This window comes from Mustela nigripes, chromosome 13 (assembly GCF_022355385.1).
Source record: "Mustela nigripes isolate SB6536 chromosome 13, MUSNIG.SB6536, whole genome shotgun sequence".
Taxonomy (NCBI): Eukaryota; Metazoa; Chordata; class Mammalia; order Carnivora; family Mustelidae; genus Mustela; species Mustela nigripes.
Window position 1 is genome coordinate 131,473,452 of NC_081569.1, and position 24,148 is coordinate 131,497,599.

Sequence of the window (24,148 nt, forward strand, 5' to 3'; positions counted from 1 at the left end):
TGGGACATGTAAAATTTTGATATTGATATAATCCACTGATTTTAATCAGACTTTCCCAGTTTTAGTAGTACTCATTTACACACAAATGTGAATGCATTTGTATGTGTGTATTAAATGTATGCAGTTTTATCACCTATATAGGTTCATGTACCCACTGCCCCAGTCAAGACAGTTAAATAGTTCCAGTACCACAAAGGTTCCTTGTGCTGACTGGTCAGATTTAAATAACTATTCAATAATTCTTCTATGGTTTCTAAAAGAGGTAAAAATTCATACACTCATGGGATTGGGAGGGAGACAAACCATAAGTAACTCTTAATCTCACAAAACAAACTGAGGGTTTAAGGGGGGAGGGGGATTGGAAGAGGGGAGTGGGGTTATGGACATTGGGGAGGGTATGTGCTATGGTGAGTGCTGTGAAGTGTGTGAACCTGGCAATTCACAGACCTATACCCCTGGGGATTAAAACATATTACATGTTTATAAAAAATAAAAAATTAAAGAAAAATTCATACACTCACCCATCTGGCTAGAGCTTCTTTGATTGTTGTTGCTTTTGCCTTAAAAAGAAAGGAAACATGAGTATCTTTATTGGTATGATTTGTTGATTCAATTTTCAGGCAATGAGTATTAGCCTCAGCATCTACCATTGAAAAGATTAACTTCTTTCTTTGAGACCTTACATGCAAACGAAGTGTTTTAATTTCCTCAAATCAGGATGATTTATTTAAATGCCTCTCAGAGAAATTAAGGAAATCATCATGTAATGCCCATATACTTCTCTCCCACTTGGTTTACAAAAAAGATACAGTTTTCAACATTTGATATTAAAATAGATCTTATGGGGCACCTGGGTGGCTCATCGGGTTAAGCCTCTGCCTTTGTTTGGCTCAGGTCAGGATCTCAGGGTCCTGGGATCAAGCCCTGCCTTGGGCACTTTGCTCAGTAGGGAGCCTGCTTCCCTCTCTCTGCCTACTTGTGATCTCTCTCTGTGTCAAATAAATAAATAAAATCTTTAAAATAAAATTTTAAAAAATAGATCTTATTTCATTGATTCTAAGATCAACAACTTTTACGTTTTAACATCTTTGAAATTTGGATGCATTTTACAACCCGAAACAATCTACAATTACTGTGGCCAGGTAGCAGTGGTGATGATCTAGAAAAATATTAAGCAATTTATTTCATACACATATATTCTTTTTTATGTTTGCAAATAATGACTTACAATAAAAACCTACGTGCCTAAATACATTTAAAAGAACTTTGTCTGGGGGTGCCTGGGTGGCTCAGTGGATTGAGCCTCTGCCTTGACTCAGGTCATGATCTCAGTGTCCTGGGATCAAGCCCCGCATCGGGCTCTCTGCTCATCAGGGAGCCTGCTTCCTCCTCTCTCTGCCTGCCTCTCTGCCTACTTGTGATCTCTCTGTCAAATAAATAAATAAAATCTTTTTAAAGAAAAAAAAAAGAACTTTGTCGGGGCGTCTGGGTGGCTCAGTGGGATAAGCCTCTGCCTTCAGCTCGAGGCCTAATCCCAGGGTCCTGGGATTGAGCCCCCCATCGGGCTCTCTGCTCCGCAGAAAGCCTGCTTGCCTGTCTCTCTCTGCCTGCCTCTCTGCCTACTTGAGATCTCTCTCTGTCAAATAAATAAATAAAATCTTAAAAAAAAAAAAAAAAGAACGTTGTTGATAGGCACAAAATAAAAATTCTAAGTGATAAGAAATTACTTGTCATGATTCAATTCCAACTACTTATTTTTCTTTCATAAAACATAAAATAACGTTGCACCTTATAATCAATAGTATCTTAGATTCAATTTAGTATGACACTTAAAACTTAATTATTTTATTTTATTTTTTTAAGATTTTATTTATTTGACAGATCACAACTAGGCAGAGAGGCAGGCAGGGAAAGGAGTAAGCAGGCTCCCTGCTGAGCAGGGGCCCAAACACTTAAAACTTTAAATGTGAGAAAAGGGAGACATCTTTTCATTACCACTAGAGTTCATTTAGAAAAAATCCTAAGCAGGTGCACCTGGATGGCTTAGTCAGGTTCTCTGCTCCATGCGGAGCCTGCTTCCTCCTCTCTCTGCCTGCCTTCCTCTGTGCCTACTTGTGATCTCTGGCTGTCAAATAAATAAATAAAATCTTTTTAAAAAATCCTAAGCGGGGCGCCTGGGTGGCTCAGTGGGTTAAGCCGCTGCCTTCGGCTCAGGTCATGATCTCAGGGTCCTGGGATCGAGTCCCGCATCGGGCTCTCTGCTCAGCAGGGAGCCTGCTTCCCTCTCTCTCTCTCTCTCTCTCTCTGGCTGCCTCTCCGTCTACTTGTGATTTCTCTCTGTCAAATTAATAAATAAAATCTTTAAAAAAAAAAATAAAAATAAAAATAAAAAATCCTAAGCAATAACAAAAGGAAAAGTTTAAAATAAAGTTTAAAAAGTTTAAAAGTTTAAAATAAAATTTTAAAAAATAGATCAATAAAATTTTTAAAAATAGATCAAGACAGGCATTAGGGACACCAACCTCCCCTGCCCCAAACCCACAACACAGTAAAAAATCCGAGTATAACTTCCGACTTGCCAAAAACTACTAAAAGCCTTCTATCAACCAGAACCTTACCAATAACATAAACATTTGATTAATGCATATTTTGCTCATCACATAAATTATATACTGTAATCTTACAATAAAGTAAATTTCAAAAAAGAAAATGTTATTATGAAAATCATAAGAGGGGTGCCTGGGTGGCTCAGTAAGGTTAAGCATCCCACCCTTAGTTTTGGCTCTGGTCATGACCTCAGTCAGGGTCGAGAGATAGAGCCCCATATTGGGCTCAGCGTGGAGTCTGCTCAAAATTCTCCCTCCCGGGGCGCGTGGGTGGCTCAGTGGGTTAAGCCTCTGCCTTCGCCTCAGGTCATGATCTCAGGGTCCTCGGATCGAGTCCCGCATTGGGCTCTCTGCTCAGCGGGGAGCCTGCTTCCTCCTCCTCTCTCTCTGCCTGCCTCTCTGCCTACTTGTGATCTCTCTCTGTCAAATAAATAAATAAAATATAAAAAAAAAAAAAATTCTCCCTCCCTCTCAGCCCCTCCCCTGACTCATGTGCTCTCTCTCAAATAAATTTTTAAAAAAGAAAAAAAATGATAAGAGGAAATACACTTACAGTATTGCAGTCTATTTACTGGAAAAAATCTGCATATAAATGGATCGGTACAGTTCAGACCTACGGTGCTTAACTGTATATACCATTACATCTAAGAAGCAAGGACATAGTAATAAATAATCCTTGGGTTAAAAAATAAACTATAAACTACAGTAAAACAAAAAAGATAAAAGAAGAAATATAAAAATTTTAGGAATATAACATTTAAAAGGAAGTTTACAGTTTCAAATATATTTATTCAAAAATTAAGAGAAAATAAGAAACAGAAAACAAGCAAAGTATTTGAGATATTTGAAAAAGCACATCGTTGCAAACACAAAGAAGGCTAAGGAAAATACAAAGGAATAAGTCAATAAAAAACAGACTGAAGAAAAAAAACTTAACAAAACTAAAATCTGGTTCCTAAATCTCTAGCAAGCCTGACTGAGCAAAAAGAGAGCTGTACGATGAAAACAGAATCAGAGGAAATAACAGATACCACAAAGATTTAAAAATAAAATATCATAAGCAAACATATGGTAGTTTGAAAACCTAGACAAAGAATGCATTTCTAGAAAAAACACAAGTGTCAAACTGTCACAGGAAGAATCAGAAAATCTGAATAGACCAATAATTATTTGCAATGTTAAAAAGATAACCAGAGATTTACCCTTATCCTCTTCCCCTACATCTCCAAGCTTAGATAATTTTACAAGTAAATCCTAACAAGGTTTCAAGGAACAGATATTCTCTGTTAACAGACAAGTTGTTTTAGAAACCAGAAAAGGAGGGAAAGCTGCCAATTTATTTTATGAGGCTAGAATAACATTGATGTCATAACCAGATAAGAGGCCCTCCTTACTTCTCAACACAGATTTGAAAATCCTAGATATAACATAGATCTCCAAAGCCAATGGTGAATAATATTCGTGGTCAAGAATAGCTGATCCCAGGAGCATAAGGATTGTTTAATCAAAAAACCCTATAAATGTAAATCATCTATTTATGGATTAAAGGGGTGGAAATCACATTTATTTCAGTAAGTGAGGAAAAAGTACTTTATAAAATAGTTGTACATCTGGGGCACCTGGGTGGCTCAGTCAGTCAAGAGTCTCCCTTCAGCTCAGGTCATGATCCCTGGACCCTGGGATAGAGCCCTTCCTCTCCCACAGCCCGCTTCTCCCTCCCCCTCTCCCTCTTCCTCTCTCTGGCACTCCCTCTGCTTGTGCACTCTCTCTCTCTCTCTCTCTCTCTCTTTCTCAATAAATAAAATCTTTTAAAAAAATAACATTCTACATCTTACATTAAAAGCTCTCAACTAAGAGTTACAAGGAAATTCTTTACTTGATAAAATACAATAGAACAAACTGAGAAATAGAACAAATGGAATTCAGCAAGTGAAGAACATTGTTGAGAGAGTTAACAGAAAAGCTGGGAAAAGAGATTTTTAACATAAAACCAACAAAAGACTAATATAGAATATAGAGGGAACTCCTAAATTAAAAAAAAAAAACACCAAAAAATGGAAAAAGTTAGCAAAACAAATATAAACAGAGAATTAACAGAAATTAATTCAGGGGCACCTGGGTGGCTCAGTGGTTTAAGCCGCTGCCTTCGGCTCAGGTCATGATCTCAGAGTCCTTGGATCAAGCCCCGCATCCGGATCTCTGCTCAGCAGGGAGACTGCTTCCTCCTCTCTCTGCCTGCCTCTCTGCCTATTTGTGATCTGTCTGCCAAATAAATAAAATAAAATCTTTAAAAAAAAAAAAAGAGATTGAAATCCAAATGACTGACAATATCATGAGGTACTGGGACTCACTGAAAATCAGAGGAATGCAGAGTAAAACAATGGAATACTAAAATACATCCTCAGATTGGCAAAGGTGAGAAATCTGGTAAGAATGTAGAACTCTCAGGCAGTACTGAAGGAAGTAAAAACTAGTAGAGACGGGTGGCTGGCTGACTTGGTCAGCAGAGCATGCAACTTTTGATCTCAGGGTGCGGAGTTCAAGACCCACATTGGGGGTAAAGCTTACTTAAAATCAAAACAAAATAAAACAAACTAGCAGACTTCTGGAAAGCAGTCTGACAATACCTAGGGAAATTAAGTATACAGAGGCCCTATGACTCGGAAATCCAACTGCTGGGCAAATTTTCAAAAAAATCCTGAAAAGATACATCTAATAATACTTTTAAACTGGAAGCAATCTGGCTGTCTATAGTTTGGTTTATGAGGTTACTAGTTCCCCTACAGATAGAAGTCAAAAACTGAAATGCCTAAAGGACCAGTGGACATCTTTAATGGGTAAAGCTGGCCATATAAAGAGAATAACCTTACCTCTGGCATTAGAAAACAGCTGGCAGGTGGGACTTGGGACAAGATCACTCCAAACATTAAAACTCCATTACTGAAAATAACACCCTTTACTAAGAAAGTAAAGAGGCTGCCATTTATACAACACCATCATATTTTAGTAATACAAAAATAGGGTGAAAATGTGTCCAGTGGTGAAATATGATATTTCTGATTTTTTACATAGGCCATAAATCTGGGTTTTGATGTGAAATACAATCATTTAAGGACAATGGAAGCTAAGGCAGTTTTTTTAAAAAATAAAGATATTTATTTATTTATTTATTTGAGAGAGAGAGAGAGAGAAAGCAACAACACAGGAGCAGACTTGATCCCAGGACGGGGGATCATGACCTGAGAGGAAGGCAAATGCTTAAGTGACTGACCCACACAGGCACCCCAGAGACGAACGTATTGTTCATTGAAAAAACTATGTTGGCCTGATTTCTGGAGGGCTCTGAACCTACCGGTTTCCAGCCTTAGCTAGCTTCATCTAATTACTGGTTCTGATTCTCTATTTGACGATTTTCAGTAATTCTCATGGATCATGCTCTCCAATCGTTTAGGGCTGATTATTTCTTCACCTGAATATAAACCTGGGTTCCAGAACTTTTTACTTTCTTTGGTAGTGGTTTTCAGCTAAATGCCTGTAGAATAAAGTAAGGAGAGTGTGCGGGAAAACTACTTTTAAAAGTGGTATTTAATCCTGTGGTAAGGCAAGCATGACTTCGTCATCATTTCAATTTCCTGGGCTCAATTTCTGCCCACTTACACAGCACTGGAATCACAAAAAGAAGACAACCAATTGTACTTGTTCTTCATAAACACCTCTACCCGACAGGACAATCACAAACGCTGCTAAACAGCTTTGACTCTGTAATCAACCAACAACATCCCTTTTCAAACTGCTAGATGGAACGACCAAATCTGTAAGCAACACTGCACATTTTTAAAGACTTTTTTCTCTTTTTTAAAGATTTTATTTATTTGTCAGAGAGAGAGAGCGCGCGAAGACAAGCAGGCAGTGTCAAGCAGACGCAGAGAGAGAAGCAGGCTCCCTCCCTGCCCAGCAAGGAGCCTGATGCGGGACTTGATCCCAGGAAGCCGGGATCCTGACCTGGGCTGAAGGCAGTGGCTTAACCGACTGAGCCACCCAGGTCTCCCAACACTGCACATTTTAAGGAGGAGTTGAGGAGCATCAGTAAGTAAAATCACTTCTTCATAAAGGTCTTTGATTGGATAGATCGCGGAGAGATTTCAAATCCCAGGTCGCAGAATTTCTCAAGGTATGCTGGGACGCCCTCCAATTTTGGAATCACTTGAGGTGCACGGTCCTCAAGTGGGACATTGCACATTCCCGAAAACCACTGCATTAAGAAATTCATAATCTTCATTCCAGCAAGCTCAGTCTTCAGCCGACGATACTTACGCATACTTACACGTGAGGAACATCTCCTATACAGTCTATCCGAATGGGCTTTACAGTGCTCCCGAATAACTGCACTTACAGTCATTCAGAGGACAACCCGGGCACCTCACAGGTAAGGAGCACCGCGGCAGTCGGGGTTACACACACGCCGCTCATAACCAGCTCCCCGCGCCCCGTCTCGCCAGCGGGAAAATGACTGCTATGCACAGAAAAATCCTTATTCGCACTCCGCCTTCAACACCTTTCCCACGCTAATCCGCTCTTTTTTCGAGAAGTTCCCGCTCTTTGCGCTCCCTTTCTGTCAGAGTCCCCCCACACGAACCAACCTCCCATCTGCCCCAGGCCGCCCGCACCCCAGACCACCCCGTGCGGGGGCTTCTCTTTCGCCTCAGGCCTCTGACTGAGGAGCTAGCGCCGGCTTCCTTCCGCTGACCGCGAAGCGCCCCGACCCTCAACCCTCCACAGTCACCCTTTTCCACCTCCAGTCTCCTCTCCTCTTTGACTACGAGGCCTAGAGGGTACTCACCATTCCGGCCGTTGCTACTGTCACTGCTCTGGTTGCTAGGGCCCGCCGAGGTCAGTGCGCGTGCGCACTTCTCGGAGCCCTCCGCGGATCCCACCCCCGGCAGTGGTCCTTTCTCTCCGCCCTCCGGGTGGCGCGTGCGGGGCATTGTGGGACCGCCCGGCCGCCGCCTCGGTCCTCCCGCGGGTCAGCTGCTCGCTTCCCAGCATGTGCGGCGAGGCTGCTGGGCTCTCGCAGGACGCGAGAGCTTGGCCATGCAGGGTGGTCAGGAGATGCTTTCTACGGGAAGCGGTGTCACTCGCTCGGCAGTGACGTGCCTGCCTAAATTGAAAACTTCGCTATAAAATTGCCCTTCCCGTAAATAACTAAAAATTCCCTTCTCCTGCAGATTGCCCATCCGCATCCTTGTCTTTATCGCCTGTTGTAATTCACCTGTAGTTCGACCTAAACTAAATTCTTTTTTTTTGTTGTTCTTTTTATGACTGAAACTAAATTCAGCTGTATTTCCCCGGTTGCCTTTCCCCAACCCCTCCATGGAGCCAGAGGCGAATGAAAGCCTAAAACGGTGGTTTTAGATGACCGAGATGCCCTCCCTTCCTCTCCTGCGATTAAATTAGACAAAAACTGTAAAAATGCTGAGTTACTAGGGGTATGGAGAAATGCGGTTGCGTATATACACTGCTCTTTATAACTGACCCAGCCTTTGTGGAGAGCTGTTGGTAATAGTATGAAAAGCTTTAAATACGTGTGCACCTCTGTGACCCAGCAGTTGGACTTCTGGGACTTCATCTTGAAGCAATAATCAGACAAGTGCACAGAGATTTATGTTGAAGGTTTTAATAGCAAAAAGTAAAATAACCGAAATGTCAAGGAAAAAAAAATTGGTATTATCAAATATCCAAACAATGAAATAATATACCTCCATTAAGAATGTTGCTAGGAGGGGCGCCTGGGTGGCCCAGTGGGTTAAGCCACTGCCTTCAGCTCAGGTCATGATCTCAGGGTCCTAGGATCGAGTCCTACATCGGGCTCTCTGCTCAGCAGGGGCCTGCTTCCCTTCCTCTCTCTCTGCCTGCCTCTCTGCCTACTTGTGATCTCTGCCTGTCAAATAAATAAATAAAATCTTCAAATAAATAATAGAAAGTTGTTGAAATGCATCTATTCACATGCAGTCATGATGTCCTAATTTAAAATGCAAGTTACCAAACAAAATACTTGGTCTATTGTTCTTAAAAATGATATACTGCAGGGATGCCTGGATGGCTCAGTCCATTAAGCCTCTGACTCTCCATTTTGACTCCAGTCATGATCTGGGCGGGGAGGGAGGAGGGGGGTGAGGGTGGGGGTGTGTGTGGATCTCATCCTGGGCATGGAGCCTGCTTGGGATTTTCTCCCTCTCCCTCTCTCTCTGCCCCTGCTCCCACTTGAGCACACACACACTCTCTCTAATAAATCTAAAATATATATATACCGTGCACACATTTTTTTTAAGATTTTTAAAATTTATTTATTTATTTATTTATTTGACAGAGAGCGATCACAAGTAGATGGACAGGCAGGCAGAGAGAGAGAGAGAGAGGGAAGCAGGCTCCCTGCTGAGCAGAGAGCCCAATGTGGGGCTTGATCCCAGGACCCTGAGATCATGACCTGAGCCAAAAGCAGCAGCTTAATCCACTGAGCCACCCAGGCGCCCCCGTGCACACATTTATATATAACATATATCTAAAAGAATATGATGAGAGTCTAATGTTTGCTGCAGATTGAATTGTGTCCTCCCCACTCAAATTCATATGTTGAAGCTCTAAGGCCACTGTGACTGTACTTGGAAAAAGGGCTCTTAAGGAGGTAATTTCAGTTAAATGAGGCCATAAGAGTGGGGCCCTAGGGACGCCTGGGTGGCTCAGTTGGTTAAGCAGCTGCCTTTGGCTCAGGTCATGATCCCAGCGTCCTGGAATCGAGTCCCACATCGGGCTCCTTGCTCCGCAGGGAGCCTGCTTCTCCCTCTGACTCTGCCTGCCACTCTGTCTGCCTGTGCTAGCTCTCGCTCGCTCTCTCTGTCTGCCTGTGCTAGCTCTCGCTCGCTCTCTCTCTGACAAATAAATAAATAAAAATCTTTAAAAAAAAAAAAAAAAAAGAGTGGGGCCCTAATCCAATATAACTAGTGTCCTTAGTGTAAGGGCCTGCCCCTCCCAGAGGAACTTGCTTGTGGACCCCGATGTAGGGGTGGGGCAGGCCAGGTGGAGATATCCAATCGGTGCAGCATGTGTATATCCACTAGGGTGGATTGAGATCCGATTGGCCACCTGTATAGGGGTGGGACTCAACCAACTGCATAAAGGTTGCTGCGAGGCTAGCAAAGGGGGAGGAGAGCTGCGACCAGAGCAGAAGAGTCGTCGGGAGCAAGAGCGGAGTGGAGGAGCTATAACAGCTCTTGTAAGAGCTATAACCGCCGCAAGCGGTCCCACCTCCGGCAGTCCTGCCTCCGGCGGTCCTGCCTCCTGCGGCCCGAGAGCCGCTGCCTGCAGCTTCAAGCTGCCTGAGGCCCCGCCTCCGGTGGCCCCGAGCCACCTGCAGCCTTCAGCCGCGTGCAGCTTCCAGCAGCCCCGAGCTGCCCAGACACCAGCGGTCCAGCTGTCAGCGGTCCCTCGACATCTGCGGCCCTGAGACGTCAGCGGTCCAGCTGTCAGCGGTCCCTCGACATCTGCGGCCCTGAGACTCCAGTGGTCCAGCGGCCCAGTGGTCAGCGGTCCCGAGATACCAGTGGTCCAGCAGTCCAGTGCTCAGCGGTCCCCACGCCTGCAGGCCCTAGACGTCAGTGGTGCCGAGACACCAGCAGTCCAGCGGTCCTGATGCCTGCAGCCCCTGGATGCCAGCGGTCCCGAGAGGCCAGTGGCCCGGAGATGCCAACAGCCCCTAGCCGCCAGCAGCCTTGCCGCAAAATGCCTTGCCACCCCGAGCCACGAGCGTCCTTGTCCGCAGCGGTGGCTTCCTCTGGGTGGCAACCTTGTCAGAGTGGCATCGTGGGGAGCAGAGTCTGTGTCATCCGGGTTGTCCTTGTCATCGTCGCTGTCATCATTGCCTCTTCATCGTCGCGAGCGGCCTCATCCGGGAAGCGGTCTTGTCCAGAATGGCGTCTTCTTGGGAGCGGCCTTGTCTGGGGAGCAACCTCATGGAGCAGCGGCCTCGTCTTGGGAGCGGCTCCAATCATGGAGCGGCCTCATCTGCGGAGCGGCCTCATCTTAGAGCAGCCTCATCCGGAGCGGCCTTCTTGGGAGTGACCTTGTCGGGATCATCGTCCTCGCCTTTTCGTAAGAGATAGCCCTGACCGGTCAGTTTGATTCTTGATGCTTGGCGCGAAATAAAGTTTTTTTTTTTTTTTTTTTTTTTTTATCAGAGAGAGAGAGGGGGAGAGAGCGAGCACAGGCAGACAGAATGGCAGGCAGAGGCAGAGTGAGAAGCAGGCTCCCCGCTGAGCATAAAGTTTTGTTTGACCTTCGCTTTGTATCAGTCTCGTTCCTTTGATCACGGACCCTAACACTTAGAAGAGGAATAAACATGCTAGGAGTGGTGCTCACAGAGGAAAGGCCATCCAAGGATATAGTAAGAAGATGGTCACGTGCAAGTCAACAAGAGAAGCCTCTCCCAAAACTAACACTGTTGGCATCTTGATTTTGGAATTTCAGCCTCCTGTATTGTGAGGAAATAAATTTCTGTTGTTTAAGCCACCCGGTCTGTGGTATTCTACTATGGCAGCCTGAGAAGACTAATATGGTGTTCATTTTGCTTCTCTATTTTCTCATTATTCTATTCTGGAATGTGAATACACACACACACACACACATATATAAAAAAAATAAATTTTTATCTATTCAATTATTTAATATTTTATATCTAATTAAACAATTAATTTAAATATTAATGGAGTTTAATATTTAATTTAATATTTAAATTATTTGATTTGTTTTTTAGATTTATTAATTTTTCATTGTTTTCTGATTATTCTATTCTGGAATGTGACTATTTATTTATTTATATTTAATTAATTTTTGTTTTGTAGATAGGCTTGGCTCCACACCAGGCATGGAGGCCAACATGGGACTTGAACTCATGACCCTGAGATCAAGACCTGAGCTGAGATCAAGAGTTTGACCCTTAACCAGCCAAGCTACCCAGGAGCCCCAGTAATGTGGATAAATCTACGTTAGGGGTATTTCCCAGAATGAGGTTTACTACCAGAGATAAATTTTATCTGAGTGCCATCCATATGGCAGGGCAAAAATCTAATTTCCAGGGATGCCTGGGTGGCTCAGTTGGTTAAGCAGCTGCCTTCGGCTCAGGTCATGATCCCGGGGTCCTGGGATTGAGTCCAGCATCGGGCTCCTTGCTCGGCGGGGAGCCTGCTTCTCCCTCTGCCTCTGCCTGCCTCTTTGTCTGTGCTTGCTCGCTCTCTCTCCCTCTGTCTCTGGCAAATAAATAAATAAAATCTTTTTTAAAAAAAATCTAATTTCCAAACATCTGGTCTTCTTATTGCTCTGTGAGGTGCACTCCTTCCCTTCAAAGTCCTAGACCCCAAACCTTTTCTCCTTAGTTCAGGATGACATATATACTTCGTTTTGCCTGACTGTCTTTTGAATTTCCATGTCTGTGTGGATTCCCCATATATAAAAAGCTAAGTTTCATTTTCTTCTATTAATCTGTGTCATGTCAATTTGATTCTTAATACAGCTAGAGAGACTTTGAAGGGGACAGTAAATTCTTGCTCCCTCACAGTGGAAAGAGAGTAAAGTGTCAAACTATTTCCTTCTGATGTTGATGTCCTTTCTCTTTCAACATTCCTGTGGTAGATTACGTTATTCATTCACCATTCCAAGAGAGGAATGTCTCAGCCAATTCCCTCCTAGTATTTTTCAGATATATTCTTCTGTGTTATTCCAATAAAAGTCCCAGATAAATCTATAAAAACGGATTGAGGGGCAAGAACATTAGAATATAAACCAAACTAAGAAATCTAAAATTCCAGTGCAAAAGGCCATTCTAAATTTTCAAATCTAGAAAGAAATTAAGGCACACCTAGTCACCAAAGTGAAAGCCAGGATGTATATGTTTAGGTAGCGGTTTTTACAGTATAGTTTTCTTAACATTCAGATAACTTGACATACCTTGATCTGCTCTTTTTAAAATTGGAAAAATCTCAAGCATCTCAGGACTCAAGTTTACTTTTAGAAAGCCTAAAGCAAACCATGAAAAAGACATAACGCATAGGTCCTCAATTATTCCAGCAATGGATTTTTCCAACCACAGGTTTACAACATTAAAATAACTGAGAATTTGTTAATTTTGTTTCAATTCAGCTATTTGATCCCCAGTATGTAAACTTGCTACTACCTTTTAGACTCTTTAGAAAAAAAGAAAGAAAAGAAAAGAAAAGCCACTTACCCTCAACTATGAAATGTTTTAAATCTCTCATTTGAACGATTGTTAGTTGTTCCAAAGGATCCTGAGAGTGAGAGTAGAAAATAAGCCAGACTAGTTTTTTAAAAACAAAAACCTATTTCACTCATTCAGTCAGCCCGTTTTCGGTGTGAGTGTAGCTCTCAAAGAATTTCACTACGTCCTGATTTTAGCACCATCAAGCTGTGTGATTTGGATAAAACACTTTAAGCCTCCGTTTTCCTCATCTGTAAAAGAAATTGATCTATGAAAAGAGCAAAGAAGTCTCTTCATCATGATGAAGAGCTCCAAGCAATCAGAGTATTTGAAAATAACAACAAAAAGGTCATCTGGGGGCGCCTGGGTGGCTCAGTGGGTTAAAGCCTCTGCCTTCCGCTAGGGTCATGATCTCAGGGTCCTGCAATACATCCCCGCATCAGGCTTCCTGCTCCGCGGGGAGCCTGCTTCCTCCTCTCTCTCTCTGCCTGCCGCTCTGCCTACTCTGTCTGTCAAATAAATAAAATCTTAAAAAAAAGAAAGGGTCATCTGTATCCTAACGTAAAACCAGTGTATAAAAAAAGTGAACAATGCATGTAATAGGACTTCAGTTACGTTAGAGCTTGAACCGATACCAGTGAAAGATCTGGATCCACTATTCTCGTCATTTTTACAAGGAATAACTGGAAAAATCAAATGAACACAAAGCTCCGCCTACTACAGAGGTAAACCAAATACTTCAGGCTAGAAACTGTACCGCAGCGTTGTGCTTACTGTAGCAGAGATGCTCGCAAGGAATAGCGCGGGCAGCACTAGGAGCTTAAAGGGGGCGGCAGCTGGAAGAACAGAGGTTCCCCAGCAGATTAAATTTAAATCCCAATCACCATTTGGGAGAGTGACTGTCCCACCTGAGTCTAGGGAGACAGAATCAAGGAATTAAGGCGCTCGTTTTGGTTTTTTGGAGATAAACTAGCCAGCAAAGCAAGTCAGCTTTCCTAAATCGATTTCCCAAATCCATGCGCAGCCCTCTGCCGAAAAGACCTCACGCACCCGCGGGCAACAAGAAGACGCCCCGCAGGCGGCCGGCCTGCAGCCGAGCACGGCGCAGCTCGGGGCTGGAGAACCAGCGCTGCACCTGAGCGGAGGCCAGCGCCGGGCCCAGCGACACCGCCGGCTGCCGCGGCGCGCGGTGGACCGTCACCTCCACGTTGAGCGGGCTTCTCACCACGCCCCTCGGCACCTGGTTGAAGCAGGGGTCCTCGCAGCCGACCCGCGAGAGGCTCCACAGGAGCCCCATGGGCTCCACGCCCGTGAAGTCGCCGCCCACAGCCGGGGCCCTGGCCCGGTCCAAGCCCCCGCGGCCGTCCGCCTCGTAGTGCGCCAGCGAATGGAAGGGGCGGCCTCGGAAGCTGACGGCCGACGGCCGCAGGGTCGCCCGCTCCCTCGGGCCCAAGCCTTCCACTTGAATGTGCAGGAGCTCGTCGGCCAGCCCAGTCTTAGGCGTGACGGTCAGGGCCGCGGACTTCTGGGAGTGAAGGGTCGATGTGGACATCGACCTCCGGGGCAGGAGGGGGATCCTGGGGGTTCCGAGCACCGCCTGGGCAGCCCTCCACATGACCCCGAGATCCTCGCGGCTTTGGTTCGGACGCGAGACCCGCAGCCGAGCGGCGGCAGGAGGGAGAGTCAGTGGTCTCCAGGCGCCGCTGGCCGGAGCCGGGCGGGGCAGAGCGGGGCGCGGCAGCCCGGGGGTGGGGGCGGGGCAGCCCGCGCGGCACGAGCTGGGCGGGGCCAGGCCGGGCGGGGCCCAGTGCGACGACCGCTTTTCCGGAGGGCGGGAGGGCCCTTGACGGGTCCCTGGGGCGCCGCTCAGCAAAATGCTGCAAGAAGAATCGACTTAGGAGGACCCGGGGTCGGTCATGCTGTTGGAGTCCTCGTCGTGGGACGGCTTAAAAGAGGCAGGAGCTCCTCCCCAACCTACTTCTCCACGTAGCCAGGGAGAGAAGCTACTGATCTGACAGAATGCTGGCCGGTCTTTTCTTGAAAGTCCCTCCCTGGCCACCAGGGGTCACAATTCCCTAAACCTGGTTGAAGGAGGCTACGTGTAATAGCCTTTGGCCAAATTCCTTCCTTGAACCTTTTTTTGCTTGGGATTAAGAGAGACTGCCAAGGGGCGCCGGGGTGGCTCAGTGAGTTAAGCTGCTGCCTTTGGCTCGGGTCATGATCTCAGGGTCCTGGGATCGAGTCCCGAGTCGGGCTCTCTGCTCAGCAGGGAGCCTGCTTCCTCCTCTCTCTCTGCCTGCCTCTCTGCCTACTTGTAATCTCTCTCTGTCAAATAAATAAATAAATAAGTCTTAAAAAAAAAAAAAAAGAAAGAAAGACTGCCAAGATTAAAGCTTAAACGTGTAGATGAGGCAGCGCTACAGATGTATATCCTATGGAAATAATCGCTATTGTCTTGGGGCCTGGCCCAAGTATTAAAAATGTAGTTTTTTATGCAGAAAAAAATTACATCGTGAGTGTCCTTGTTTTCAAGGAAAAGCCCCAAGGCTCACAAAATAAAACCATATTTTTCACATTCAAACAAATATATGCATGTACATGCATATAAAATGGTTCTGGAAGGATATACTCCAAGTTGATAACTGTAATGAGCCCTGCGAGAAGCCTGGAACTGGGTAATAAGTTAAGAGGGTTAAATTTAATCTGACTGTCATGTCCAACCTCAGAATGCAAGAACAAGTCCAAAGTGGAATCCAGCACCTCTGAGAATCTCAGAGTTGGAAGACACCCGAAAGGCCCTTATGCCCTCTCTCTTTTAAGTTGGAATCCCCACTTAGATTTTGTAGGATCCATTACTTCTCCCTCATGAAAATTTAACTGTTGGGGTTTTTTTAAAAAGATTTTATTTATTTGTCAGAGAGAGAGAGAGAGTACACAAGTAGGCAGAACAGCAAGCAGAGCCAAAACCAGGCACCCTGTTGAGCAATGAGCCTGATGTGGGACCAGATCCCAGATCTTGGGAGCATGACCTCAGCCAAAGGTAGAAGCTTAAAGGACTGAGACACACAGGCATCCCTAAATGTTATGTTTTTAAAAAGAAAAATAGATAAAATTTTAAAAGATTTTTAAATATTTTATTTATTTATTTGACAGACAGGGATCACAAGTAGGCAGAAAGGCAGGCAGAGAGAGAGAGGAGGAAGCAGGCTCCCTGCTGAGCAGAGAGCCCAATATGCTGCTCCATCCCAGGATCCTGGGATCATGACCTGAGCCAAAGGCAGAGGATTTAACCCACTGAGGACCCCGGCGCCCCAGGGGATACAGAACTCTTAGCAATAAAGACGCTCAGTCTTCAAAACCAGAACACAGGTCAAAGCTAGACCAGCAATTAAGAGTTGGGCAGGTACTTCTCACCTTTCTCCTATTTCAGGTTAGGATTGATCCTATGGATAAGATCAGGGTTAAGCCTATATGGTAGGGAAAGTTCAGGGAGAAAGGGGTGGCAGTGAAGAAAGGAGGGTTCCAAAGTCTGGGAATCCAATAGGACCTGACCGGAAGCTAAGATAATTATTTTGTTGCCACAAGTTTCCTATGTGCTTTGGAAAACCCCATACATGTTCTATGAATAAATTTTTTTTTTTAAGATTTTATTTATTTATCAGAGAGAGAGGGAGAGAGAGCGAGCACAGGCAGACAGAATGGCAGGCAGAGGCAGAGGGAGAAGCAGGCTCCCTGCTGAGCAAGGAGCCCGATGTGGGACTTGATCCCAGGACGCTGGGATCATGACCTGAGCCGAAGGCAGCTGCTTAACCAACTGAGCCACCCAGGCGTCCCACTATGAATAAATTTTTTAAAGATTTTATTTATTTATTTGACAGACAGAGACACAGCGAGGGAGGGAACACAAGAAGGGGGAGAGGGAGAGGGAAAGGCAGGCTTCCTGCGAAGCAGGGAACCCAACGTGGGGCTCCATCCCAGGACCCTGGGATCATGACCAGAGCCAAAGGCAGACGCTTAACAACAGAGCCACCCAGGTGCCCCTATGAATTAGATTTTTATTCATAGTATCTGGTCTATGATTACTACAATGTTATATTTTGCTGGACTGGGCAAATTTTTTACCACTGAGATGTTTATGGAAGAAAGTCTGAATTTGCTGCCAGGCATCTACCTGTGCCCTTGACTGAGCCTTTGGCTCACCTCCATGGACTATTGCTTGGCCTAACACTGTATGTACAGAAGCTCTGCAAGGAGGAAAGTAAGGGGGATCAATACAATGACCAGTTCCTGGGTAGCAGATTATCTGGGGTTGGTCTTTCCCATGGGCTTGTAACCGTTCAGAGGCTATCTGAGCATAGACGGGACTCTTCCAGTCTTGATCATCCATGCCAACAATGAACAGGAAGGGCCCCTGGGCCCTTTCCACTGGAATAATACTTGGGTGATTGGGTTCCTCTAGTGGGTTGTCCCAAACATCCATAAAATGCAAATGTCCCGACTCATTAATAGTACATCTCCCTGGGTCACTGCCAAGACTGGGAATAATCATATCCTTGTAATGCAGAGAAGCTATTGTGTTGGCCACACAGGTATTGATAAGGACCGTGGCTGTGATGCCCTTCAAGAAAGAGGCCATTGAGAGACACAGGTCACCTCCTTTGGAGAAGCCAAGAAGCCCAACATTTGGGCCTTTCACCTGAAGAAAAGAAACAGAACAAGCCCCAAATTTGTAACTGGAGGACATAAATGGTGATTTTTATATTCTCCTGGTAGCTTTCTTAAGTGTCATTCACTTTCCTTCCTTATGCAGCAACCCACAAAGCTCAACTGTGTCTTGTAAGAAGCAAATCAATTGATTTCCTAGTACGCAGGCCTTCCACTAATATTCATGGCGACTGGGTCAAGAGTACACACGGAGACCCATACACCCCATATCTAAGTGTTTAAAAGTTACAAATCAAATCAACAAATCAAATCAAATATATTTTTGGCTCCCACCTTCATAAATATACCTCCATAATGGAAAGTCTGAAAGCTTGGGAGTCCTTGAAGTTCTGTACTGGGATGTGGCCTGGCGGAGAGCCAGTCCAGTCCTCCATCCCTGGCCCACCTTCCTTCTTTTCCTGCCCCTAGGTCCATCATGCACCTTGAGAGGCCTGGAAGCAGGATCAGTGCTACTTGGCAAAGATTCTTGGGCTCCAGATCACAATAGCATGGGGTGTGTGCGGGTGTGTGTGTGTGTATGTGTAAGGGACACGAATTCCAGGTGAATACATTCCCTGGGTCCCTTGGACTCCTCACCCTGTGCAAGGCCAGAGTGTGGCCATCTGAAACAAAAGGCCCAGGACAGAAGCCCCTCTTGCCTACGCCTCAGGGCAGAACTGATGGTGTATACTGGTCTCTTCTTCCCTAGGGCCTTATCTCCTCTAATAAACCAATAATCACAGTTCAAGATCATCTAGGTTTTAGCAACTCTGCTAAGAGACCATTCCCTGGATTCTGGCGGAGTTAGAGTACCCTACAGAGCTGACAGAACATTTTATTACTTAACAGTAGAAGATTTGGGTTTAAGTGTATATAGTTGAAGAGTATGTATTCCATTTACAATCATACCAAAATGTTTTGATTATTTTTTCCAGTCTCAGATAAAACTCTCTCTCTAAAAACATAATACCATCATCACACTTAACAAAATTAATGATTCCTTAATATCATCAAATATACTCCCTTTTCAAATGTCCTAAAATGTCTCTTAATAGTCAAATGTTTTCTGCTATACATTTAGAATAGCCTTATACATGAAAAAAGCTGAATCTCAGAGAAAGCAGTTGCCTTATTCAGGATTATAAGGCCATGTGGTGGTAGATGGAGTATCAGAATGTAAGGTTACTAACATTGTAGTAGAGCCCTTTGAATTATGGTCAAGAATTAAAGGGAAATAAACAGTTGAGTCATAAGAGATTGGAAAAAGATGGGTAGAAACGAAAAGAATAATCCTAGTAACTTTTGAAGGAACTTTGGTGTCTCACGACATCTTTCTATGCCTCTGTGTCCTGGTAGGGTTTTTGAATCCAGTCCTGTGTCTGCTCTACTCCCTCTCCTCTGCATCCAGGCAAGCAGCAAAACCCACCTGGGGATGCTGCAGCATGAAGTTCACAGCTTCTTCAAAGTACTCCAGGTGCAAAGCTTCCAAATTCTCAGGGAGGTCTTCAAATCTGAAGTAAGCCAAAGCAAGCACAGCGAAACCATGTCCAGCCAGGAGGCTGGCCCTATATTCACAAAGGCCACCACCAGTTCCGAACAGATCGATGATCCCAGGGAAGGGTCCTGCACCTAGAAAGCACCACAAATCGTAAGGAGCTTTAGACTCTCAAAAGACTGAGTTTCAGACTTTGGCAGCCAGCAAAGAGAAGTTTCTGAAGCAGGTAAGGTTCAGGGTGGGGGAGTGGGTGGGAAAAGGACCCTTTTTAAAATTTTGCTTTATTTTTTTCTTTTAGTAACCTTCAGGGAGAAAGGAAGGGGAACACAATGTTTTATTTCCTCCAGAATTTTTCACATATTATTTTTTTTAAGATTTTATTTATTTGAAATACAGCGATTACAAGCAGGCAGAGGCAGGCAGGGGCGGGGTGGGGGGCTGGGGGAGAAGCAGGCTTCCTGTTAAGCTGGGAGCCTGATGCGGTGCTCAGTCCCAGAACCTTGGAATATGACCTGAGCAGAAGGCAGAGGCTTTAACCCACTGAGCCAACCAGGCACTCCGTCGCATATTTTCTTATGTAGATATACCAAATTAGAAATAGCATATGCTGAAATGTAGATTTCCCACAATATTTTTTGAAAAAAAGAAATCTATTTGAGAATTACTGGAGAGCTGTAAAATGCTTTACAAACGTAAGAGTTTATTAGATATACTCCCCATGTTCTTGCACTCTCCAGTCCAGCCTTAGATAAAACCATCCCTAAATGTGCTGTTCTTTTTGGCTCTTGAAAGTGGTACAAACTATTGTCCTCCCCTGTTTAGTTTATATGACCTGGCTGACCCCTCAGTTTCCAAACCTACATTTAGATCTCCTTTCCCAGAAGGCAGAAGTAGACGTCCTAGGTCTCCCTCCAGGCTGAGTTGAGTGAATAGCATTTTTTTTTTTCCCAGATAGTATTTTATATGTTCCCACTAGCACCCTGGGCCTTTACTTTCTCTATCACAGCACTTGCCACATCTGCAAGTGCAAGTATAGTCACATGGCTCCTTTATGAGGCTCTAAGTACAGTGAGGACCGTGTCTGACTTTGATATCTATTCCGCCCCAGTATGTAGCATGTCCTTGACTTAATACATATTTGTTAAATGATTGAATTCTACATTATTTACAAAAGCCTTTTTATTAAAAGATTTTATTTATTCCTTTGACAGAGAGAGACCCAAGAGAGGAAACACAAGCATGGGGAGTGGGAGAGGGAGAAGCAGGCTTCCCACTGAGCAGGGAGCCCAATGCGGGTTGATCCCAACACCCTGGGATCATGACCTGAGCTGAAGGCAGAGGCTTAACTGACTGAGCCACCAAGGCGCCCCTACAAAAGATTTTGAGACAGAGAACAATTTTTAATGGACCACATAGTAGACATTGAAATAGTTAATGGAAGATTGACTTCACTGGAATATCAGATGTCCTGATGGGTGGTGAAAGGTTTTTGGGTGGAGATTCTCTTTAATTCTTTTTTAAGCTTTTCTTTATTTCAGAGAGTAAGTGAGGACTCATTCAAGGGAACAGGGGAAGGGGCAGAGTGAGAGGGAAAGATTCTCAAGCAGGTGTCTTGAGATCATGACCTGAGGTTATGACCTGAGCTGAAATCAGAGCTGGTCACTTAACTAAAGGAACCACCAGGAGCCCTGGGGGAGATTCTTTTTTTATTTTAAGATCCATTTATTTATTTATTTATTTATTTATTTTACAGAGAGAGAGAAATCACAAGTAGGCTGGGGGGGGGGGGTGCGGTGAGGAAGCAGGCTCCCCGCTGAGCAGAGAGCCCTACATGGGGCTCCATCCCAGGACCATGAGATCATGACCTGAACCTAAGGCAGAGTCTTAACCCACTGAGCCATCCAGGCCCACCCCCAGGGGGCGATTGATATTGAATCAGTTGGTGCAATTTATTGAGCTCCTACTGTATCTCTGGGCAAACCTCTAGGAATATGCACATAGAGAGTTGTGTTAAATCTTACTGCAGTGGCAGGAGTTCACAGTTGAGTGTGCAGCCTCTAGTTAAGGTTGTGAATTGCTGATGCGCTGTAAGAATAAAGCAGGGCCTCCTGTTTTGGAGAATGACGGAATTGTTTACGGATTCTGTGAGATGCGGCAACTCCAGCATTTCTATATAGGAGGCGTTTCAGTCGGGAATCTGATTCTAAGAGTTGGGTCAGGGGTCTTGTTTCCACGCTCATTTTACGTAGTAAGCGCCTTTTACTTAAACTAGGGTTTCTCAACCCCAGCACTACAGACATTTTGAGCATGAATTTTCTTTGTTGTATGGACTGCCTTGTGCACTGTGAATGTTTAATAACATCTCTGGCCCCTATCCACTAGAAACCAGTAACATCCCCTTCCACCCCTTCCGTTGTGACAAAAATGTCTCCAGATACTGCCAAATGCCCCTGGGGGTGGGGAAAAGGCATCCCACATGATACTCACGGACAGGGATGCCTGCCTGGCTTAGTCATTAAGCATGTATCTTCAGTTCAGGTCATGATCCCAGAGTCCTGGGGATCAACCCCTGCATCAGGCTCCCTGCTCAGCTTGGAGCCTGCTTCTCACTAACCCTCTGCCGGCTGCTGCCCCTGTTTGTGCACTCTGTCAAATAATAAAATAAAATAAAATAATTTTTTTTTAAGTTTTTAAGAATCACTGACAGGTGCTTGGGAGGCTCAGTCGGTTAAGGGTCCTGGGATTGGCTCCCACATCTTTGGGATCCCTTGCCCAGCATAGTCCTCTTCTCCCTCTGCCACTCCCTGCTGTTTCTGTGCACTGTCTCTCTCTCTGTCAAATAAATAAATAAAATCTTAAAAAAAAAATCACTGACAGACTGTTCATAATGGGAGAAGGTGGCCATCGGTTTGTTTTTCTAGGATTGGGGAGCGCCACCTCTACCTGTGGCGTTTAGCTTCCTTGGAAAGAGGCCAAGATAACTCTCTATAAGTCATTACCTAATACTAGTATCTGAACACAACCGCCTGCTGGCACTTGAAATATGCACTTTCTGAGCATGTTGAATGCACATTTTAGCGTACAGCTAAGGAGTGGCAGTGACTCTAGGAAGTGCCATGAAACTTAAAGAGGAAAAAAAAAAAAAAAAACCTATCCAGAAACCATGATAGACTCTGGAGTGTGCAGACGAGTTTAGGAAAATTCCACAATCATGTGGTTCCCCGGGCCAGCTAAGTGGCCGCCCTGGGTCCCGGGACTCCCCCCACCCCGGTTCTCCAGAACAGCCTGGGACTCGGGGCGCTCACCTGGGGGCAGGAAGAGCGTGGCGCGCAACCCGCCCGCGCGCACCGGCTCCCGCCGCACGCCCGGCCGCAGGAACTCGCGCTCGTGCACCGCCCGGCCCAGGACACGACCCGCGTCGGGCTCGTGGCCGTCGAGCACCTCCAGCTCCACGGCGAAGGGCGTCTGCACGTCCCGCTTCACGAGCCGCACCAGGGGCTTCTCGGGCTCCAGGGCCCAGAGCAGCCCCATGGGCTCGAGCCCCACGAAGCTGCCGCCCAGCGCGGGCGCGCGCTCCAGGTCCAGGAGGCCGCCGGCGTCGGCTTCGTACCGCGCGTGGGCCCGGAAGAGCGCGCCCTTCTCGTCGCGCAGGGACGCGCGCAGCGTGACGGGCTGTCGCGGGGCCAGGCCGTGCACGGCGATGCGCACGGGCTCGTCCCAGCTGCAGCGGCCCGCGGGCTCCAGGCTCCAGGTCGCAGCCATCCTGATTTCTGCTGAACTGAGGATTGCAGGCTTCAGAGAGCTCAGAGTTCAGTCACGTGTTTATCCAGGCTTCTCTCCACCTACCTGGGAAGCAGTAATAGTTGGAACCTTTGCGCATCGCATGTTGGACGCACGTGGGACACCCTCAGCCGCTATGTGAGGTCTCCTAGTATTTGTGCAAATCCACTAGTGTCTGGTCGGAAGAAAGTAGCTGCTAAATTAGGAGTTCATTATTGATTCTGCAGTCCGGCGCAGTAAGTGTGGAATAGAGGTACAAAGAAGGCTGAGCTGAGGGAAACGATGGCAGGTCCAAGAATCTGGAGCTGTAGAAAGCATCCCCCGTGACTGTAATTCAGATGGCAGTGGAGAAACAGCCTGCTCCTTCCTTTGCCTCAGTCCTTTACGGAGCCTTTCCCCCAGAGTCAAGAGTACCAAGGGTGCTTCCAGAGCAGGTAGATGTTGATGGAGTGAGATTTACCTGAATTCCAGTCTGATCCTGCTCCTTAATATCCTGCTGATCCTTATTTAGCAAGATGTGTAATTAAGGCTCTGAATTCAGCCTCTTTGTCTGTAAAAGGCATATTGTGATGAATATGTGGGCTACCCTATTAGAAACACTGCACGGATCAAATTGTATAGCAAGTGCTCAGTAAGAGATTTGCTTTTCTTGAGATCTGTTTATTTAGAGAGAGCACTCGGGCATAACAGGGGAAGGGGCAGGCAGAGGGAGAGCGAGTAGCATGCTTCTTGGGGAGATGTGAGGCTTGATCCCAGAACTTTGGGATCAGGACCCCAGCTGAAGGCAGACCCTTAACTGACTGAGTCACCCATGTGCCCCTGGAGTTTTACTTTTTAATTCACAGATCTGGTCACTGACAGTCTCCGTGTTGTTGAGTTGTGTCAGAGTTCTGGCAGGAAACAAGTGGCACTTCCCAACTGCATAATTTGTGGAGAGTTTCATAAGAGGACTATTTCCAGAGTCATTGGCAAGATTAAAACACAAACAAGGTTGGGTACAGAACCTTGGGCCCAGAAGGCTCAAGGGCAGAGGGTTGCCTGGCAGGATGGGGTAGCCAAGGTGGTGGGAGGAAGGCAATCCAAGGTGAATTAGGAGGAGTAGGGAGAGAATGAATACCTTGACCTCACTCTTCTCTCGCCCTTCACGTTTGTTTGTTTTTTAATTAAGATTTTATTTATTTATTTGACAGACAGAGATCACAAGTAGGCAGAAAGAGAGACAAGAGATGGAGAAGCAGGCTCTGAAGCCAGGGAAGCGGGCTCCTTGCTGAGCAGAGAGCTGCACCTGATTTGGAGCTT

The 24,148-nt window shown here is 45.6% G+C and overlaps 3 protein-coding genes across 3 annotated transcripts in view; all 3 read right to left on the minus strand.

Moving 5' to 3' along the window:
- DNAL1 (dynein axonemal light chain 1) overlaps positions 1–7,551 on the minus strand; it is a 38,834-nt gene extending 31,283 nt beyond the window's left edge. Inside the window, exons 1-2 of the mRNA XM_059373791.1 lie at positions 7,447–7,551; positions 522–560 (exon numbers count right to left, since the gene is read on the minus strand). Of these exons, the coding sequence (XP_059229774.1) occupies positions 522–560; positions 7,447–7,449 (42 nt within the window). The 5' untranslated portion in view covers positions 7,450–7,551. The remainder of the gene's footprint in view (positions 1–521; positions 561–7,446) is intronic.
- A 3,611-nt stretch (positions 7,552–11,162) lies between these two features.
- On the minus strand, positions 11,163–14,599 carry LOC132000190 (bile acid-CoA:amino acid N-acyltransferase-like). The gene is made up of 2 exons (XM_059373792.1): positions 12,880–14,599; positions 11,163–11,252 (listed from the first exon to the last, which is right to left on the minus strand). The coding sequence occupies exon 1, from the start codon at positions 14,483–14,485 to the stop codon at positions 13,913–13,915; it is 573 nt and encodes a 190-aa protein (XP_059229775.1). The 5' UTR covers positions 14,486–14,599; the 3' UTR covers positions 11,163–11,252; positions 12,880–13,912.
- Positions 14,600–16,008: 1,409 nt separating this feature from the next.
- LOC132000191 (acyl-coenzyme A thioesterase 6-like) lies at positions 16,009–22,896 on the minus strand. Its single transcript, XM_059373794.1, has 3 exons — positions 22,375–22,896; positions 19,001–19,203; positions 16,009–17,566 (listed from the first exon to the last, which is right to left on the minus strand). Exons 1-3 carry the CDS (start codon positions 22,829–22,831, stop codon positions 16,961–16,963), a joined length of 1,266 nt encoding a protein of 421 aa, XP_059229777.1. The 5' UTR covers positions 22,832–22,896; the 3' UTR covers positions 16,009–16,960.
- Between the last annotated feature and the right edge of the window lie 1,252 nt (positions 22,897–24,148).

Coding starts and splice junctions, on each gene's coding strand:
- LOC132000190 (XM_059373792.1), bottom strand. CDS start 14,485: ATGTGGAGGGCTGCCCAGGCGGTGCTCGGAACCCCCAGGATCCCCCTC.
- LOC132000191 (XM_059373794.1), bottom strand. CDS start 22,831: ATGGCTGCGACCTGGAGCCTGGAGCCCGCGGGCCGCTGCAGCTGGGAC. Junction 19,204..22,374: donor CACGCTCTTCCTGCCCCCAG/GTGAGCGCCCCG, acceptor GGTGCTTTCTAG/GTGCAGGACCCTTCCCTGGG. Junction 17,567..19,000: donor TCATGCTGCAGCATCCCCAG/GTGGGTTTTGCT, acceptor TCTTTTCTTCAG/GTGAAAGGCCCAAATGTTGG.